This window comes from Hyperoodon ampullatus, assembly GCF_949752795.1.
Source record: "Hyperoodon ampullatus genome assembly, chromosome: 11".
Classification (NCBI taxonomy): Eukaryota; Metazoa; Chordata; class Mammalia; order Artiodactyla; family Ziphiidae; genus Hyperoodon; species Hyperoodon ampullatus.
The window spans coordinates 81,161,055-81,180,456 of NC_136924.1; the positions used below are offsets into that span (position 1 = coordinate 81,161,055).

General features: G+C 39.6%; 1 protein-coding gene across 2 annotated transcripts in view; it reads left to right on the forward strand.

Moving 5' to 3' along the window:
* The window catches only part of ITPR2 (inositol 1,4,5-trisphosphate receptor type 2), a gene marked incomplete at its 3' end in the record, with an annotated part of 533,638 nt that overhangs the window by 406,306 nt on the left and 107,930 nt on the right, over positions 1-19,402 (forward strand). For both annotated transcript variants that reach the window (XM_079715959.1, XM_079715960.1), the window contains exon 46: positions 17,177-17,284. In XM_079715959.1, the coding sequence (XP_079572085.1) occupies positions 17,177-17,284 (108 nt within the window). The remainder of the gene's footprint in view (positions 1-17,176; positions 17,285-19,402) is intronic.

The window sequence follows — 19,402 nt, forward strand, 5'->3', positions numbered from 1 at the left end:
TGGCATGAGGAGAGCCGGAATGTGGGAGAGTCTTGGATAACTGCCAGGTATAGAGTCAGTGGCTGGTTAGATGATGGTGCATTTCACAAGACCGGAGATAGAGAAGGCTGGGAGGTGGAATGGGGGGAGAAGAAGCTTGGTTCTAGACCTCTGGTGTTTGAGGAATTTATGGGATATTGGGTCAGAGGTGTTTAACCTGCTGTTGATTATAGGTACCTGATTCTCAGGAACGAGAGCTGGGCTTGGAGCATGGATGGACAGAGACATTAGTATATTGATGCTGGTGGAAGTGCTGGGTGTAAATGAGATTTCTCAGGAAAAGCAATTGGAATGAGAGGAGGGAAAAGATCGAGAATGGAACACTTTAAAGGAAAGGAGGAGAAAGAGAAACGTATAGGTTGAGAAGGAGAGATCTGAGCGAATGGGACATGAAAGCAAGATAGGAGAGAGACTCACAAAGGAGCTGGGGACCAGGGACTCCAAGGAACTCCATACACAAGGTGCAGCCCTAAACCCCACCCCAGAACTTGGCACTTAGCAGGTTACCAACAGTCTCACTAAGAGCAATCCATACTGAGCAGTGGGGGCCCTAAACAGACAGCAGTGAGCAGAGGAGGCTGTGGGATTAATACCTAAAAAGGAGATTCACTCCAGGTGCATGTTAGAGTCAGAGAAGCAGTGAATCAAAACAGCTTAGTCAGTGTCTCCTCTTCTGATCCCTGTCCTCAGCAGCATGAAAGTGAAATATCAGTTCTAAATCTTAGAGGGGAGGGAGGATGACATAAACCCTGGTGGCATTACAGCTCAAATTGTCTCGCTGTCACTGAGCAACTTCATTTATACCCTCAATACACTGCAGTTGCTCTTCAGAACAAGTGGGTGTCTGCATGTGTGTGTGTTTTGTTTAAAACGTCCATCCAAGATTTCCGCAGCCTCCTCATGTATGTTTGTCTCTGCTCTTAGCACATTACTCAAAAGCACTACCAGTAAAGGGCTAATAGGAAATATAGGTTCCCGATGGCACAAGCAGATCTTTAGCTGCCAGACAAGGGATTTGTTTCAGCCGGTACCCACCCCGCGTGGTGCTCCGCGGTTCCCATCTGGTAACGCACGCTATGGGATCACAGCAGTGGTGCTAATTAAATGTCAGTGGGCTCAGGAGGTGCAGCCAGGCCTTCACGCTCAGATTCCTGAGACAGAAGCAGGAAGGAGAAGCACGTCAGCCTTCCCGAAGCTCATTAGGGTTGGGGAGGGCTCGAATTCAGACAGCTGCCGTGTTCAGATCCTAAGTGGATGCTGCAAGAGGGCCCACAAATGAGCTCCAAAAGGAATAAACAAACATTTGTCTATACAGTATTAACAGGAAACACTTTCTGTGGGCAGGTTTTCCTTGACATCCTCCATCACCCCCTATTTTATTGACTGCACCCCTGATTCAGAAGTGCGTATTTAACTCGTTTTTGAAGTTGATCACTCCCACACGTTCAACACTGACACAAATGAAGGGAGAAGTTTTCCAAAGTAATCAATTAAACACACATATCAAGAAAAGATCAGTGCTGAGGCTGCAGGTGGTGACAGGCAGCCAGACCCTTCTGGCTTCTCCTGAGGGCCCTGACCTTCTCCTTTCTCGTGTGTTGCCATCTGCGTTTACTGTGGCGCAGGGAAACAGTCTGAAAATCATCACCAGCCTCTCCCCAGAACTACGCCGAGGTCCTTTCCTCAGTGAGTGTCACGGTCCTCTAAGCAGTTACCCAGCTAGAAAGCCGGCATTCATCTTGACCCTTCCTCCACCCCACGCGGACAGCAAGGCCCACCAGTTCTGCCCTCTGGGCATCCCTCAGACCTGCCCGGTCTTCCTCTTCCTGCCCGTTTCCTCCCTCTGCCTGGACAGCTGCTGCAGCAGCTTCCTTTCTCTTTGCCTCCAGTCAAGTCCCTTTTTAATCCACTTTCCACAGGGAGGTCAAAGGGATTGTTTTAAAATGCCAACTGCTTGTGTCTGTCTCCAGACCAAACTTTTCAATTGCTTTCAGTAGAACAGGGCACGCACTCGGGAACAGGGCTTGGGAGACCTTTGATGATCACGTGCCTGATTACTTTTTAAAAAAAAATTAGCGCATAGTTATCAAGCACTAAGTGCTGGGTCTCATGTAATCATCACCATAACTCTCTGAGATAAATATGAATAAAGTACTGTTATTGGACAGGGTTTGAACCCAGGTCTGTTCTGAGCCCCTGATGCTAAGCACTGTGCAATCCCACTCTAGCCGTCTCTGTCAGCATCCTTCCTCTTGTACTTTATATTCCAGAATCTGCCGACATCCTTCACCACCACCTAGTCCAAATCACCATCATCTCTCACCTGGTTTATTTTAATAAGCGTCTAACTGTCCTCCCCCCTCCATTCACCCTTGCATTCTTCAATGTCTTCTCTAACAGCAGCTGCCCTGAACCCTTAAAAATGCAATGCAGATTATGTCACCTCTCTGCTTACAACCTTCTGATACTTCTTGTTTCTAAACAAAAGTCAAATCTTGGCATTGGCTTCATAAGCTTCTCAGTATGACCTGACCCTTGTGCCCCCTCTACCTATATCTCCAGCCACCCTCTTCCTCCCCAACTTAAGCCACACAGGTCTCATGGCTGTGCTTTGAAGCCAGCAAACATAATCCTGCTTTATGTCATTGAATTTACTGTTTCTTCTGCCTTTTAAATTTCTGTTACAGTGTTCTGACCATTTCATTTGAAATGGCAACCTCCATCCCCCCTAGTGTTCATTCCTCCCATCCTCTGCCTTATTTTCTTCTTAGCACTTTCCCCTTTTGGTAGACCATATATTTGTTTGTGTATGTCTCCCCCATGACCAGAAAGTCCACTCCGTAAGGGCAGGAGTTTTGTCTGTTTTGTTCACTATTGTAATCCCTATGCTTAGAGAATTACTGGGCACACACTACAGTTTCCTGAGGTATTTTAGAATGAACACACAAGGCATACACCAATCGTAGTATTTAGCTCAAGATTGCTTACCTTATGAAGAGAATTTTGTTGTTGTTTTGGATTGGGATAAGTGGGTCTTTATGTTATGTTAAAATGGCATATAACGTGCTTTATGAATCTAACAATATTTATGGATAATTCATGACCTCATCATGTAGGACCAAAGAAGCTTAAAATGCAGGCAGTAGCTTTGCCCATAGTATCTATATGTTTGTGTTCAATGCGTGTTTCTTTGGATGCCTACCAGTTAGCTGTGTATTTTTTAAGAAAGGAGAACAAATCTTTCTAAATGAGTTTGTCTCTAAATTTTCTTTCCTCCTTTTCTCTCTTTTCTTTGCATGCCCTCTCTTTGTCTTCTCATTTGCAACCTGGGTAATTTAACTTCTGAGTGACTAGATAACATTGAAAAGGCGTTGGGTGTCACAGAATGAACAAGTAACAGAAGACATCTGTTTGCAATTCTTTGTCTCTTTTCAGTTTGATTCAACGGATCTGAATCCTGACTTAGAGCTGAAGTTCACCTTGCCACCTCATTTCCTCCTTCATTAGGTTTGCCTTTGAAATGCAGAAGTTCACTTGAGCAATAATTCTCTCCCTTTTGAGAACGCTCTGTCTAACAAAAGCTGACCTTTTTTGTAAGCAGCTGTTGGTTAGACAGTTAAACATAGAGATGGCACTAGCATGGTATTTCTCCGTCTGATGTAACTCAGAAATAGAAAGCTGCAGAAACCGGAGGTTGAAACGCTTTCAAGCAACTGAGCTTGAAGTTCCTGAAAATGATCTCGCAGTGCTTCCTCTCGGCTCCCCACACTCCACCCCTGATTTTACATCTGGCTCATTTGTGCACTTCAGATTAGACTCCTGAGCACACCGGCAGTGTGAGAACTGTTGTGAAAATCATCATTAGGGTTCCAAGCCTTTCATTAGGCCACTTTCAAATGGCTTTGTCAAGACTAAGAGCAAGAGAAAAGCAACTGACTCATTCTTAGAAGAGGTTTATCGTAAAGGAGAGAAGAATAGTAATACTGTGCTCTTCACTAGGTCTGGTTGGTTGAGGAATGTCAGGGGCATTAGAAGCACAGACCCTCCAGTAATTCTCTTTGATATGGTATTGTATGTATTATTGTTATTTCACAGCCAGGTAAATTAGACATAAAAAGGTCAAGGGATGTGTACGTGTTCCCATGAAAGGTCAGGGACAGAACCAGAGATAGTCCCTTAGTGTGAAAAATAATCCCACTTTCTCCAATAATTACTGTGAGAGCAAGAATTCTCTAAGTTTTCCCAGCCAACCATAAGACCTACTTTAATATGGTCAAAGCCCTCAAAACGATGGCTTTCTTCACCTCTTGGTGCTTTCCTTGGGGGGGGAAAAAAAGATCACTAGAAGCAATGAAAGAATCAGAATACTTTTGAAGAGATAAGCAATGCTATAATTCCTAATTTCTTTATGTTGTAAGTAAACGACTGCTTTATTCCAGAAAGGAATTAGAACATCTTTCATATACACAAATTGTAATTCAATATTTTCTAAAAATCAATCTCTTTTGGAAAATTAAACACATTTACCATTAAAAATTGAACAAAAACTCTCTATGCCTGCCATCCACCCATCCATCCAGCTATCCATCCATCCAATAAATATTTATTAAGGAGCTGTTCCATGCTGAACAGTGTTCTAGTTACATGGGACACAACCGTGAACAAAACAAAATTCCTGTCCTCCTAGGACTTATAGTCTAGGTGAGGGAGATAACACTAACATCAAATAAATAATAATTCACACTCACATTTCATTATTTCAATTGTCATGGAGAAGGATCCTTCTGTTCTGCTAGTGTTTCCCAAGCCACATTTGAAAAATCACTAAGGAGGGGACATGATTGTCAATATCCAGCAAATTTATTTCTAGATGCTTTATTTCTATTATTATTTCTAGATAATAATACTAAAGTATTATTATCTTCTTATCTCTGGGTCTGAAGAAATGCATTACTTCCTCTGTGGGAATGGTAAGACCCACAGATTTCAAAGACGTGTCTTTATTTACATCAAAAAGAAATAGAGTCTGAAGAAATGTCTGTCATCAATTCTACAAAACAAAAGCAAAAAACTCCGAATGTACGTCATTTTGGGGTTTCCTAGACATCAGCTGCTGCCTTCTTTGTCTTATATTAATGTTTATCTGTATTTCGGGTAAGCTCACTAAACATGTAGAATTCGTGTTTTGTTTTTTTTTTTTCTTTTTTTTTTGCGGTACGCGGGCCTCTCACTGTTGTGGCCTCTCCCGTTGCGGAGCACAGGCTCCAGACGCACAGGCCCAGCGGCCACGGCCCACGGGCCCAGCCGCTCCGCGGCATGTGGGATCCTCCCGGACCGGGGCACGAACCCGTGTCCCCTGCATCGGCAGGCGGACTCCCAACCACTTGCGCCACCGGGGAAGCCCCGTTTTTTTTTTCTTGCTTTTCACCATGAAATATTTTATTTATTTTGACTAGGACACTGCCAAAATGATTAATATAGAATATTTTTGTAAAATACAGATTTCAGAGAAGATGACCTACTTAACATACAGTTTATTTTCATGTAGTTTTTAGTCATTCAGAAAATACTGATGTACATTCTTATATTGACATCAGAAGCAGTTCAGATTTATACTTTGCTAAAGTTTTCATGAAACAATGTAAAATGACAGGTATTTTCCCTTAAAATGATAAATTCTTAATAAAATACTAATATATATATCTTCTAAGTATTAATTAAGGTAGGAGAAAGTGTGACCTGTTTTAGTTGAAGAAATGAAACTAAAGAATAAATATGACAAATAATTGTAGGGAAAAGCTTGCTTTAGAAGGTAATTTTGTTCATCTATTCATGAAAATACACTTATAAACTAATTTTATAAACTAATATATTTATTATATAGTATAATATGTAAACCTAATAAACTTTTTTTTATTTGAATGGGATTTTAGTATAGAAGTCTTTTTATTTTTATTTTTTTAATTTTTATTAGAGTATAGTTGATCTACAGTGTGTGTTACTTTCCGCTGTACGGCAAAGTGAATCAGTTCTAAGTGTACATATATTCACTCTTTTTTAGATTCTTTTCCCATATAGGTCATTACAGAGTATTGAGTAGAGTTCCCTGTTGCTATACAGTAGGTCCTTATTAGTCATCTACTTTATATACAGTAGTGTGTGTATGTCAATCCCAATCTCCCAATTTATCCCTCCCCACTCATTCCTCCCCGGTAACCATAAGATTGTTTTCTACATCTGTAACTCTATTTCTGTTTTGTAAATAGGTTCATTTGTACCATTTTTTTTAGATTCCACATGTAAGTGATATCATACGATATTAGTCCTTCTCTGTCTGACTTACTTCACTCAGTATCACGATCTTTAGGTCCATCCTTGTTGCTGCAAATGGCATTATTTCTTTCTTAATGGCTGAGTAATATTCCATTGTATATCTGTACCACATCTTCTTTATCCATTCCTTTGTCAGTAGACATTTAGGTTGCTTCCATGTCCTGGCTATTGTAAATAGTGAGTACAGAAATCTTTTTAAAAGAGCAAAGTGAGCTCAGAAATTGGAAGCCATGAGTGATAAGTGACCAGTTTTCTTTTAATTAAATGGAATACTTTTGATATGTCTGATCCCAATTTCAATTTTTTTTGAAAAATGGATTCAGTAAACGACTGTTATTAGAGTATTTAATAAATGTTTACATTTTTCTTATAGGTTTTTAAAGGAAAAAACTTCTTTTAAAAAAGTTGCTTCTTTTATGTTTAATTTTAGATTACAAAAAAGGGGATTTCCTGTCAAGAATATAAGTTGGTCATGGTGATAAAACATATTAAGGACCAGGATTCTGTTAGCAGGATTGGAATCTCCTAGAGGGTTGGTTAAACCAGGTTGCTGGGCCTCACCCCCAGAGTTTCTGGTCCTGAAGGTGAGGTGGGACCTAAGAAACTACATTTCTCATGAGTTCTCAGGTGATGCTGATGTCGCTGGCCCTGGACCACATTCTGAGAACCTTTGTATTAGCGTGAATATTAGCCATCAATAGGAAAGCTAGATTCTTCATCACAACAATTTGTAATGCTTCCTGTCACAACCTTAGTACCTAGAAAACTTACGACTTTCAATCATCTAAAAATGCATTGTTTCTTGCCTTTTATGCCCCCTCTCCTTCTTTGCCCTGCTTCAAGAGTTAAGCGATCATATTTATTTAATCATTAAAGGTCTTTTATTGATTTTACTATAATTTCGGACAGACCCTCATGAATAGGAGTCTAGATCATCTGGAAATTAGGAGTTTTAAAATTTTTCACAAATTTCGTGTCATTTTGCATGTATCTTTATCTTAGTTTGGCCACCGTTGTAAAATGGAAATAATAAACTGATCCCTAAGAACCATAAAGAATTTATTTTAGATATTAGTTAAGTAAAAGCTATGTTTTTTAAACTCCTTGGATAATGATGCTCTAACGTAGGGTAATGCTGGCTTTCCAGGGTCCCTCCTTCAGCCCTGCAGGGGGAGGGAAGGGACCAGTTCCTTACTTCCCTGTGGTTGTGTGTATGTGGCAGGGATGAGAGAAAACAATATTGAGATCTCATGCTTTTCTTCGGGTCTGGGGTCCTTTGTGCTGGTGGTTTATGAATTCTCCACAGCTGCCTGGCAAGGTGCTCAGGAGTTTGCCCCATCTGTTTCCCAGGGTGCCAAACCGTATTTCTCGGAATGAACACCCCCTCTGTTCTCTCTTCTGTCCATTGCCAGCTTCCCAGTTGGTCACGCTTTCTTTGGGGCTTTCTCTTTGGATTCTCCAGAGCCTATTTGGAAATCCAGAAAAATGAATATTGCCTTTTTTCTCTCTCATTCTGGTTACAGTCCAAATTCTGCTCAAGATACTATGGATAACTGTGTTTGACTAAGGAACAGGGAAGCCTGAGAAAGAGAAAAAGGGATTTTTTAACTGACTTTTTAAGAAAGACTGAGATTCGTTACTTTTCCCAGCTAATCCATTCCATTACACTGGTTGGTGGTGAATCAGTACTTTCCTCTGCTTCCCGTAGCCCATCTATAATACGCTTCCCACTCCCTCTCATCCTCATCTGACCCCTCCTCCAACTCTCTAATATTATCACCTCCCTTCTTTGGGAAAGGCCACCATTTCCTCCTTGGGAAAGGAGCCCTTCACTACTTAACCTCAGAAATGAGCTGAATATTAATGGGGGTTTCCTGCAGCCTGAATTCTGCTGCCTGAAGTGGGAAGGGGGTGCTCCTGTCTACTGGGGGGTCTGAAGCTGATTCTCTTCTAAAGTATCAGTGCAAACACCGCCTGCCACGGTGACTGTCTTCTTGTCGAGACCGCAGGGCTGAACCGCCTCATGTGAGTAAACCTTTTCTTCTTCTGAACATGGCTTTGACCCTACTCCTAACAGAATAATAATTCTGGCAACCACATTGCTAGAAGAAGAGTTATTTCTTCTTTGATCTATTTTCTTTATAAAGGACCTCATAGTTCTGAGAGTAGCTCTGGACAGAGGGCACCTTTCCCAAATGGATTCTCTCTAATCCCCCAATTCCTTTTCCAATAGAAGCAAAAAGAATAGGTAAGGATCTCAGTTTATCTTGCTACAGTTAATAGAAAAATTCCTTTATGGTTTATATTAGCTTTTGCTATAGATTGAATGTTTATGTCTCCCCAAAATTCATATGTTGAATCCCAATGCCTAATGTGATGGTATTAGGAGGTATTAGGAGGTGGGGCCTTTGGGAGGTGATTAGGTCATGATGGTGGAGCCCTTCTAAATGGGATTAGTGCCCTTATGAAAGAGGCCTGAGAGAGATCCCTTGCCTCTTCCACCTATGAGGTTATAATGAGAAGACATCCGACTGTGAGGAAGTGAGCTCTCCTTAAACATTGAATCTGCTGGTGCTTTGATCTTGGACTTCCCAGCATCCAGAAATGTGAGAAATAAGTTTCTGTTTATAAGCCACCCAGTCTATGATATTTTTGTTATCGCAGCCTGAATAGCCTAAGACAGCTTCCTCGGGCTGCTGTAACAAATTACCACAAACTTGATAGCTTAAAACAGCAGGTTTTTATTCTCTCACAGTTTGGGGGGCTAGAAGTTCTAAATCAAAGTGTTGGCAGGGCCAAGCTCTCTCTGAATGCTCTAGGGTAAGATCCTTCCCTGCTTCGTCTTAGTTTCTGGTGGTTGCTGGCAATCCTTGGTATTCCTTGGCTTGTATCACTCCCATCTCTCCTGTCATCAGTTGGCATTCTCCGTGTGTGTGTGTGTGTGTATCCAAATTTCCTTCTTCTTATAAGGGCACTAGTCATTGGATTAGGGCCCACCAATATCCAGTATGACCTCATCTTGATTTCATTATACCTGCAAAGACCTTATTTCCAAATAAGGTCAGTTTCACAGGTCCTGGGGGTTAGAACTTGAACGTATCTTTTTGGTGGACACAATTCAACCCACAGAAGTATTCTCTATTCAAACTCCTCACATGGGCATTTAGTGTGACTCCAAATTCTAGTCCCATCTCCTGCTATCCACCCTCTATGACTTGGTTCATGCAGATCCCTCTCTACATTAGAAAGGCTTCCTCATGCCATTCTCCTTCCCCTTCATCATTTTCTCTATTCTTTACAACCTTTATCGGATGCATTTCTTACATGATTCCTTTCCTAGTACCACCAACCAAATGTGATTCCTTGTATTTCTTCCCTTGATTTCCCTCTTTTAATTACATTTCTGTAATTGTTTTAATTCCTCCAACTAGAAAGTAGGTTGCTTGAAAGAAGAAAGTGTCTACTTATTTCTATAATCCCACAATAGTTCTATGCTTTGCACATAACAGAATCACAAAATCAAAGAAAAATAGATGTCTTGAAAATACAAGACTTGTGTATTTTAAGCCTGTTAGAATAGGTGAAAACCTTAGTTTATATCCTCTTTTGCTGATTTCTCTCTGCTTCAAACAAGAAGAGTGTTTGGTATAAAAGCAGTGTACCAAACCTAAGCAGATAAAGGCAATTATTCTGACTTCAGGCTGTGGCTCACTTTGTGATCTTTGGAAAGCTGGTAGCCATGTCAGTTTTACCAATTAATAAAAGTGGAGCTTACATGAAAAAGTTCACAGATGAGAGGTGCCAAAGAATAATTATCGTTGAATAATGTTCAAGTGCAATTGCTTGGTTTTTTTACTCCAACCTTACTTGGACCCAAACTGAAATGAACACTAAAATCCTAATGATAAGAAGACAAATGTGAAATGGTTTAATAAGGGATGCTGCTAAAAATGAAAAGCCCAAGTCTGTCATCTTTATTCCCCAGTCTTGGATTTTAAAAACTGAACAATGTTAGTCAAAGACCCTGCTGTAAGTTACATGTGTTTATGTGTAAGGTTTGTACTTACAAGTATGTGTATATACATATACACATGTTAATTTCTATTCAGTGTTGTGTATGTATTTAACTAAATTACAAATAAGTCATAATTAATAATGAGGTACATGATCTTCACTTTTCTTTTCAACATATAGTGAAAGAATCGCTAGCCCTTCTTGGTAGTCCTTTGCTTCATAGGGATGTCTTGATTCTTTTATAAGGCTGACTATCCACCAAAGCTTTTGATCCCTTCCTCACTTATATATATGCATATATCTGCCCATGATTACATTGCATTTTGTTTTAAAATTTTTCTGTTATGATAGACAACAAATTATCTCAGGGCTAGTTTTTCTGTTTATAATAATGAGCTAATGAGAGTTCTTTATTGGTAAAATAATTTTGGCATCCCTTACTAAGCAGGTATGACAAATGTAAACCCACATCGTATATAAAATAATTGCTACTATTTTGCCTTACAAAGATTGTTGTGGATTACAAGTTTTTCTAGAACCCAGAGATTTCCCACCTATGACATTATCCCTTTTGGCATTCAGTACTGTTGCCCATGTTCAGATTCTCATTATTACTAATACTGATTGCTGGCTCATTTTCCAGACTATGTTGTGTTGTGACATCAGCTGATTTCGAGTACTGTGGTAAGGGTCTCTGTCAAGTACAGCTGGATATTGTAATATGGCTATCCTTGATTATTTTAATTAGCTATTTTCCAGTTTTTCATTAGGATTTAAATTAGATTTCTTACTATGATGGCTCTCGACAGATGTGCTATACTTCTCCAGTAACTTATCAAGTGTTTTCACCTTTAGTTTCCAAAGCATGTAATACTAAATGATGCCATTGCATCTTTGGGTGCTGGGGTTGTTTTTCTTTTTTTATGTCATATAAAAAGGTACATGGCAGGTATAGCGGACAAAATGTGGCCAGAGTGAAGACCCCATCTCTAAGGAAAAACTGATATCTCTGGTTGGCAGTGTGGCCATTCTACATGATATTTTTTATAGAATTGCATAAATAGGGGACTAAATCTTTCTTTAAAAAACAGTTGGGCATATGTTAATTGGTCTCTTGAGAATTTGTACTGTGCTTTTTAGTAAACTATAAATTTGGACCAAGAGGGCTCTATACTGGTACCAGTCATTTTCACACATTTCAGAATCAGTGAGATACTCCACTTCTTTTGTATTTTGTCTGTATAATAGGAATGCTATCCTTGCTTCATAAAGGGTTCAATTCAATTCAGCATTTTTTGAGTATCCAGTCCCTTCCTCTCCAAATAGTTTACAATCTAGCAGAAGGGATATAAGTACATGAATAACTATGAGACAAGAAAAATATTAAAATATTTTATTTCTGCAAACACTGGGAATTCTATCATCATCTGATATCTAATCAGATTTCTTTGGCCTTTCTCTTTTATCGAGGAGAAAACAGAGAGATAATTTACTGAGATTTATGGGTGCTTGCTCACTTAAGTGCATAATGAATGTCATTAATTAACCCATTTCTTTACTGATTCGACAAATACTTATTTTTGTCAATTTGATGTACCAAGTTCTGTTTTTGACTCTGAGAATGTAGAGGTGAGTAAGACCAGGCGCTTTTCCTCAAGCATGTCACAGCCTGTTGGAGAGTAATAATAGTTACTAATATACAGTATGAGAAATTATACTATCTAGATATGTACAGGGCACTATCTGAACACAGAACAAGGAAAAAGAAACTAGGTGACTTTAGTCAGGAAAGGCCATCAGTTACAAAGAATATAAAAGACATCCAGGTAGAAAAAAATGGTACAATTACTTCTATTTTTTTTAAATTTTATATTTCAAAATTTCCAAGATTTGTATAGATTACTTATATAATCATGAATGAAAATATTATTTTAAATGTTTGAACATGTGAAGGGAGGCCTAGGCATTTTTTAAAGTGCCTTTTAGAGTGCCCCTTATCTGCAATCAACCAAGACAAATGTAGGATCATTTCATTAAGACTGAAGAAAGAGAGAGGCCCTATCATGTTTCTGTTGAGCAGGATGAAATGAAAGTTATTTGTATAGATTTGTACTATTAATTATATCACATAAAATAGCATTAGTGGTTTCTTAAAATAATTATAGCAATTTTGACACTATAAAGTGACTATAAAGAGGTAAAAGCCTTTTTTTTTTACAAATGAATTTATTTACAAAACAAAGATAGACTCACAGACATAGAAAACAAACTTATGGTTACCAAAGGGGATGGTGGGGGGTGGGGTGGGTGGAAATAAATGAGGAGATTGGGATTAACAGATACAACTACTATATATAAAACAGATAAACAACAGGGACCTACTGCATAGCACAGGGAACTCTACTCAATATCTTGTAATAACTTACGATGGAAAAGAATCTGAAAAAGAATATATATATGTACATATATAATATATACACACACATATTAACAGTCTCTTTGTTGTACACTTGAAACTAACACAACATTGTAAATTAACTATACATCAGTTGAAAAAGAAAAAAGAGAAGAAAAAAGAACTAAAATGTTTTAATAAATAAATTTAAAAGAAGTTATTCACATTAATGTCTCACCTTGGGAAGCTCTCCATAATTTAAGATTTAAAGACTTAACATTCAGTCGATTAAACAGATATGTATTGAGCATCTAATATGTACCAGACACTGTTCTAAGCCTTGGAACAGTGAACAGCAGTGAACAAACCAGATGAAAACCCATGTCCTCTAAGAACATACGCTAACTTTCTTCAGGGGGAGATAACTAATAGATCAGTGATAAAATATGGTATGTTGTAGTGTGTGCCATGGAGAAAAATAAAGCAGGAAATGGAGTTAGATGTTTTGGGGAAGGTGAGGGAGTTGGTCTCTGAAAGCATGGTTATTGCTAAGACGATATTTGGAAGGAGTCCTGAAGTAGGGTTAGGGAGCAAGCCATGTGGGGATCCAGAGGAAGAGAATCCAGGCCAAGGGAACCGCAACTGCGAAATCCCTGAGATGGGAACCTGATTCTCAGGTTGAAGGAACAGGCAGGAGCCCAGTGGGGCTGGGACTGTGGGGAAGGTAGCGGGAGAAGAGTCCAGAAAGGGAGCGGGGCCAGATTCTGTTGTCCTTCTTGGCCACGGTGAGGACGGGGCTCTGGCACTAAATGAGGTGACAGCCGCCGAGAGTTTGGGGCAGAAAAGAGGCATCATCTGATCGAAAAGATGACTCCAGCTCCTGGGTTAAGGCGACTCCGGAAGACAAGGGTGGAGCCAGGAGACCAGGTACGAGGCTATTGCAGAATTCCAGGCAAGAGGAGATGGTGACTGGGAACAGGGTGGTGTGGAGGTGTGAGAAGCAGTGAGATGACAGACACTCCTGAAACCTGGTCCTTGCTGATCACTGCTCCCTGCACTCTGTCAGTAAGCTCCATGCCGGGTATCTCACTCTGACTGGTCCTTCCTAACTAGGACTTCCTTCTCCCACCTAACTCCCAACACATTTTAAAACCACGTTAGAAGCTACAATTTTTTGATCCTGTCACCTTTTCCTTGTCCCTCCTGACTTCATTTCCTTCCTTATTCAGCTTGGATTCCATGGTCCCATATACATTCCTTGCATAGACTCTTAAATTCCACCTCTCTCTGTTTTTTGTATGTTGTTGACCTCCCCCAGCAAAACCACAATCTCATTAATTACAACTCTGCTTACTCCTTGTCTGGACCCTGACAGGTGAACATCAAGGGAGAAAAACACAAAGATGCTTATTGCCCTCACTTGGACCATAGCAGAAGGGGGACCCTTGGGGGTTCCTGACAATCCCATTTTCCAAGTCCATTCACTTTCCCTAGCCGACTGTTCCATACCTTCTCTTCCTCAAATTCCCAAACCTCTCTCATCCTCCTTGTCAGCTTTTTACTCCACTGAGAAAATAAAAGTAACCAGAAAAGAACTACTCTGTGTATCCACCACAACTGCCCACCCGTATTCTCTGCTGTCACTGTGGCTGAACTTGTTTCTATCTGAGGCAAGTTCTTCCATTTATATACTAGATCATTCCATTCTCACCTAGTCAAGACATTGCTTTAGCAAATCTCTCTCAAACAAACATGACGCTATAATTGCCATCTTTTAAAAAATCCTCCCTTTTCCCCTGTCCCTTTCTCTAGCTACCACCCTCTATCTTGCCTCCCCCTTAGAGCAACGCTCTTCAAGATCTGCCTACACTCATCGTTTGTACTTCTGCTCCTCTCATTCTTTTTTATTTTTTTATTTTTATTTTTTTATTAGTTTCTGCTTTATAACAAAGTGAATCAGTTATACATATACATCTGTTCCCATATCCCTTCTCTCTTGCGTCTCCCTCCCTCCCACCCTCCCTATCCCACCCCTCCAGTCGCTCACAAAACACCGAGCTGATCTCCCTGTGCTATGCGGCTGCTTCCCACTAGCTATCTACCTTACGTTTGGTAGTGTATATATGTCCATGCCTCTCTTTCGCTTTGTCACAGCTTACCCTTTCCCCTCCCCATATCCTCAAGTCCATTCTCTAGTAGGTCTGTGTCTTTATTCCTGTTTTACCCCTAGGTTCTTCTCATTCTTATTTAAACTCACTACAGCTAGGCATTGGTGCCCACCATTGCCTGACCTGCTGTTGTCAAGGTTACCATGACTTCCAAGTTGGTAAACAAGTGACCACTTCCCAGTCCTCCTCTGATTTGATGCAGATGATCGCTGCCTCCATTTTTTAAAGTTCTTTCTTCATTTGGCTGCCAGGACACCTGATTTCACTGGTTTTGCTCCTACTTCACTGGCCCAACTTTCTCAGTCTGCTTTGCTAATGCCTCTCATCTTTCTAGCCTGTGTCAGAGTTCCTTAGATCTCCCTTCTCTGTCTAAACTTACTTTAGGTGATCTCATTAAGGTTCATGGTTTCAAATGTCAGTCATCTACCAATGACCCCTGACATTTAGCTCCAGCCCCAGCCTCTGCCCAGAACTCCTGACACACATCAACAGCCTGCTCGCCATCTCCCTTTAGATGATGTCTAAAGCTCCACGTGTCTAAAACCAAAGTGCAGATACTCACCCCCTGAATATGCTCCTCCTGCATTTTTCCTTAGCAAGTGGCATTTCTAAACTTCCAGTTGCTCAATAATTTTGGGGTCACCCTGATCTCCTCTCTTTCTCTCGTGCCCCAGATCCAATCAGTACACAAATCATGCCAGTCCATGCTTTCAAGAACTGGCCATTTCTTAAAACATACGCTAATGTGCCTAAATGATTACCATAGTTTTATCCTTTGACACTCATTTAGATTTTTAGAAACACCTACAAGTCACAACAAGTTTTATGACTGTGGTTTGTAATAAAATCTGTATAATGCACATTTCAGTCAAAAATAAAATGTAAATATAAAACAGGAAATGGCTTTCTTGAGTGATTTATAAATACCCCTGAAAGCCAATTCTAAAATAATAGTTTCAAAAATGAGCAACATCAATGGAATGAATAACTTATCAAATTATCACTAACAAGGATGCTATTGATTTAGTTTTAGTTTTATAGGTTCTGGATTATTGTTTAAAATTTATCTCCATTCTTTATACTTAAAATTAACAGTAACATTTCATGAGTAATACAAAGACTTATTTATTTCTCTGTAATGTTGTTGATAAGAGTACTGACTCTGGAACCATACTGCTTGAGTTCAGTACTGGTTCTGTTATTAGCTGGAAAACTACATTCTCACAGACAATTTCCTTAAGTGCTCTGTGCCTCAGTTTTTCTATCTGTAAAATGAGGATAAGAGTGCTTGCCCCAGGATTTCTTACTAGGATCAAATGCGTTCAGGTACTGAAATGTTTAGGATAGTACCTGGCACAGAGTAAGAGATAGGAATGGTACTAGGAATAAAAGAATTATATGGCAGATTCTTTGTTACTAGAAGCCCTCAGGGAACTTGAGGGTTAATAGAAAATCTGAAAGGTTAAAGACATTATGAGGTTTTAGAGATTGTTCAAGAGAAGCATAAAAGAGATATCTGAAGGCAATAGGTATTAGTTATCTACAAGGTGAGAGAACTGACCAACAGATGCCATAGACATTCAAATGAGAAAGATTACTTCTGTCAACAGCAGGTTAAGATAATTTATGGTGAAATGTTTGTGTTTTAAATGTTCGGTTTCAATTACAATAAAACTGAGATCTGTACTCATAAGGCACCAATATTGACATACGAACATGTAGAAGCATAGGATTTTAGTACAAACTGCTAATTGTAGAGCTTTGATTAGATGCTGTAGGAAACATAGATACCTATTTATGTGTATATAAGAAGCTGCCATTTATATTGGTACCACTACCCACTGAACTATCACAGTGTTCATCAAGTTATTTATTATAAGGAGTATCCATTATATATCACTGTGGGCTTTTCTTCTTCCTGACACAATTACACATTATTGAAGATGTGTATTTTGTCAACAATTAGTAATTGAATACCTACTCTGGGCAAGACACAGTCTTCTCATGCTAAGAACCTATATCGCCAAATAAAAATGTAAGATTGCTATAGTGATGTTGTTATTTATGCCTTTCAAATAGACATGCTTTCCTGAAATGGAATTAATTGCCATTAACCCCAGAACTGTGAAGCTTATGTATACAAGTGGACAAAGTATTTTCAAAGTTTGTCCCTAGGACAGGGGAAAAAAGAAGTCCTGACACATTTCTTCCCTCTTTTCCCCTCTAGTTGGCACGCCACAACAAACTCTTGCAGCAGATGCTCAAACCAGGATCCGATCCAGATGACGGAGATGAAGCCTTAAAGTATTATGCCAACCACACCGCACAGATCGAGGTAACCATCTATTATTTCTTGAATGGGACCAACTGTGAAAAGATATGTTTACTTTCTCTTTCAGACCATTTTCATTATTGTTTCCTAGAACAACGAAGTAGAATTGAGTGATGTAAACTGTAAAAGTATATATACCAGAAGAAGAGATGTGAGCAGTCACTTGTAAGAAATTCATGTGCACGTCTTTCAAAGTTGTCTTTATTTTTCGACCAGAAATATATGTAAATTCTCTTTTATAATTAATAAGTTGGTTTTGTTTGTTTGTTTTGTTTTGGTCCTGGAAGAAATCATTGCAGAGCAGTGATATTTTAGAGACAGGATTATTATAGTGGATATTATCATTCAAGAAATGGTTTCTTTTAAAAAACTATGGAAAGCTTATTAAAGTAGAGATCTCTGTGTAAGAAAGTATTCAGAAGGGTGGGCAAAACGGAAGGCACTAGTAAAGTTTTCATATTGATAGCATGAGCTTGAAATGGTTTAACAATGTCCATTTCACTTTGCAGCAATTCAGTCCCACCCCCGTAAATGAGACCTTATTGAAGGGCTGGTGGCAGTTCAGGAGGTGTGGGTCAACATGACCTTAATCATTTTGTGTTGTGAGACCCATCTGGCTGTCATTCACTAGCTATGGTATCATTTTGACACTGGTTGGCAGAGCTAATCAGGCAGAAGTGAGCAGAGTAGTTGACGCCTGTCACTCATAATTTACATTCACACATTCATTCACTTTGGCAGATATTTTTAGTTTTCAGCAGAGTGCATGATGGCATCACTGCTATTAACTCTCAAGGTACATAATCACTGTACCTTCTTGTTTACTGTTGCCAAACCTTTGCAATAATGAGAATTATTACTTCGTGTCTCAGAATGAATCCCTTGCTCACGTTTATAAGCGTTAATAGCTTTGGTGGTAGACTTGACTTAGTGCGGTGCATGAGCTGGACCAGCAGCAAAAACATTGCTCTCTACCTCAGGTGCTTAGGAACTGGGAAGCTGGCAAAGTCAGCAAGCCAGGGAAATTGATACGAATAAATCATCAAACCACCAAGGTTCTGCAGAAGGTCCCAGAGGCCAAAGTACAAAGCCAGTGATTAGAAGAGAATATCAGGAATGGTAGACAGAATGGGCAGGTAGAATAGCAGGTGGGCCAGAGGTAGAGGTTGGGTTAATACTTGTGTGTGAGAGACAGAGGTTGTTATTGAAGTTGGACTTCCACTGGTTCCCAGCAGTGAGGAGAGATTTAGCTGTAAATACATATATTTGGTAAATGTTGACTGAGCCTTTACTCTTTACCAATTACATACACATAGAGAAGGTCATTCTGTGTAGTAATTGTATAAACAAAGGCCAACGAAATTTAGAGAAAATAGTAATTAACTGTGCCTGGGGAATTTCAGGATGGATTTCACAGAGAAGGTTGTCATAAAGTATATATTAAACGAATAAGTAGAGGTTTCTCTCTACTAAAGTTTGGGCACGGGATTTCAGGTAGAATTAAATGAAGGGAAGGTGAAAGAACATAGGAAGGGGAGTGACTCTCTTCAAAAGATTACGGAAGTTGCTGTTTGGAAAAGGGATTGGAAAAGGGAATGAGGCAAAGAATGCAGGTAGACGAAATAGGAAGATAGAAAAGGGAGGAATGGTTGTACTGAAGATGACTTGATTGGAGAAAATAGACACACATATGTTATAACACACCCACATATACATATGTAAAGGGCTTGATGCTTGATGTTGGATTGCACATGTAAGGTGAGGGAAATACTGGGGAAAAGGATGCCCCTGGGGCTTCTGGTTTGAATAAATGGAGAGAAATTGGTGTTATGCATGGAGATCCCAGCTTTGGCAGTTAAAATGTACAGGAAGATCATTTGTTGATTCTTGGATAAATTGAAGTTGAGGTGACTTTGAGGAACGCATTAAGTTGGATATAGAAGTTAAGGGTTCAAAGGAGTGGTCCGAGTTGATGATCTAAATTCTTCGCTTTGACCAATCCTCATGCTCGTTCAAGGACCAGCTCATATGACCTCTTCAGAGAGGACTCCCCTCCTTCCTTCAGGCATTCATTAATTTCATCCCACTCTGCTCCCACAGCAGTTTGATCATTCTGTTAAT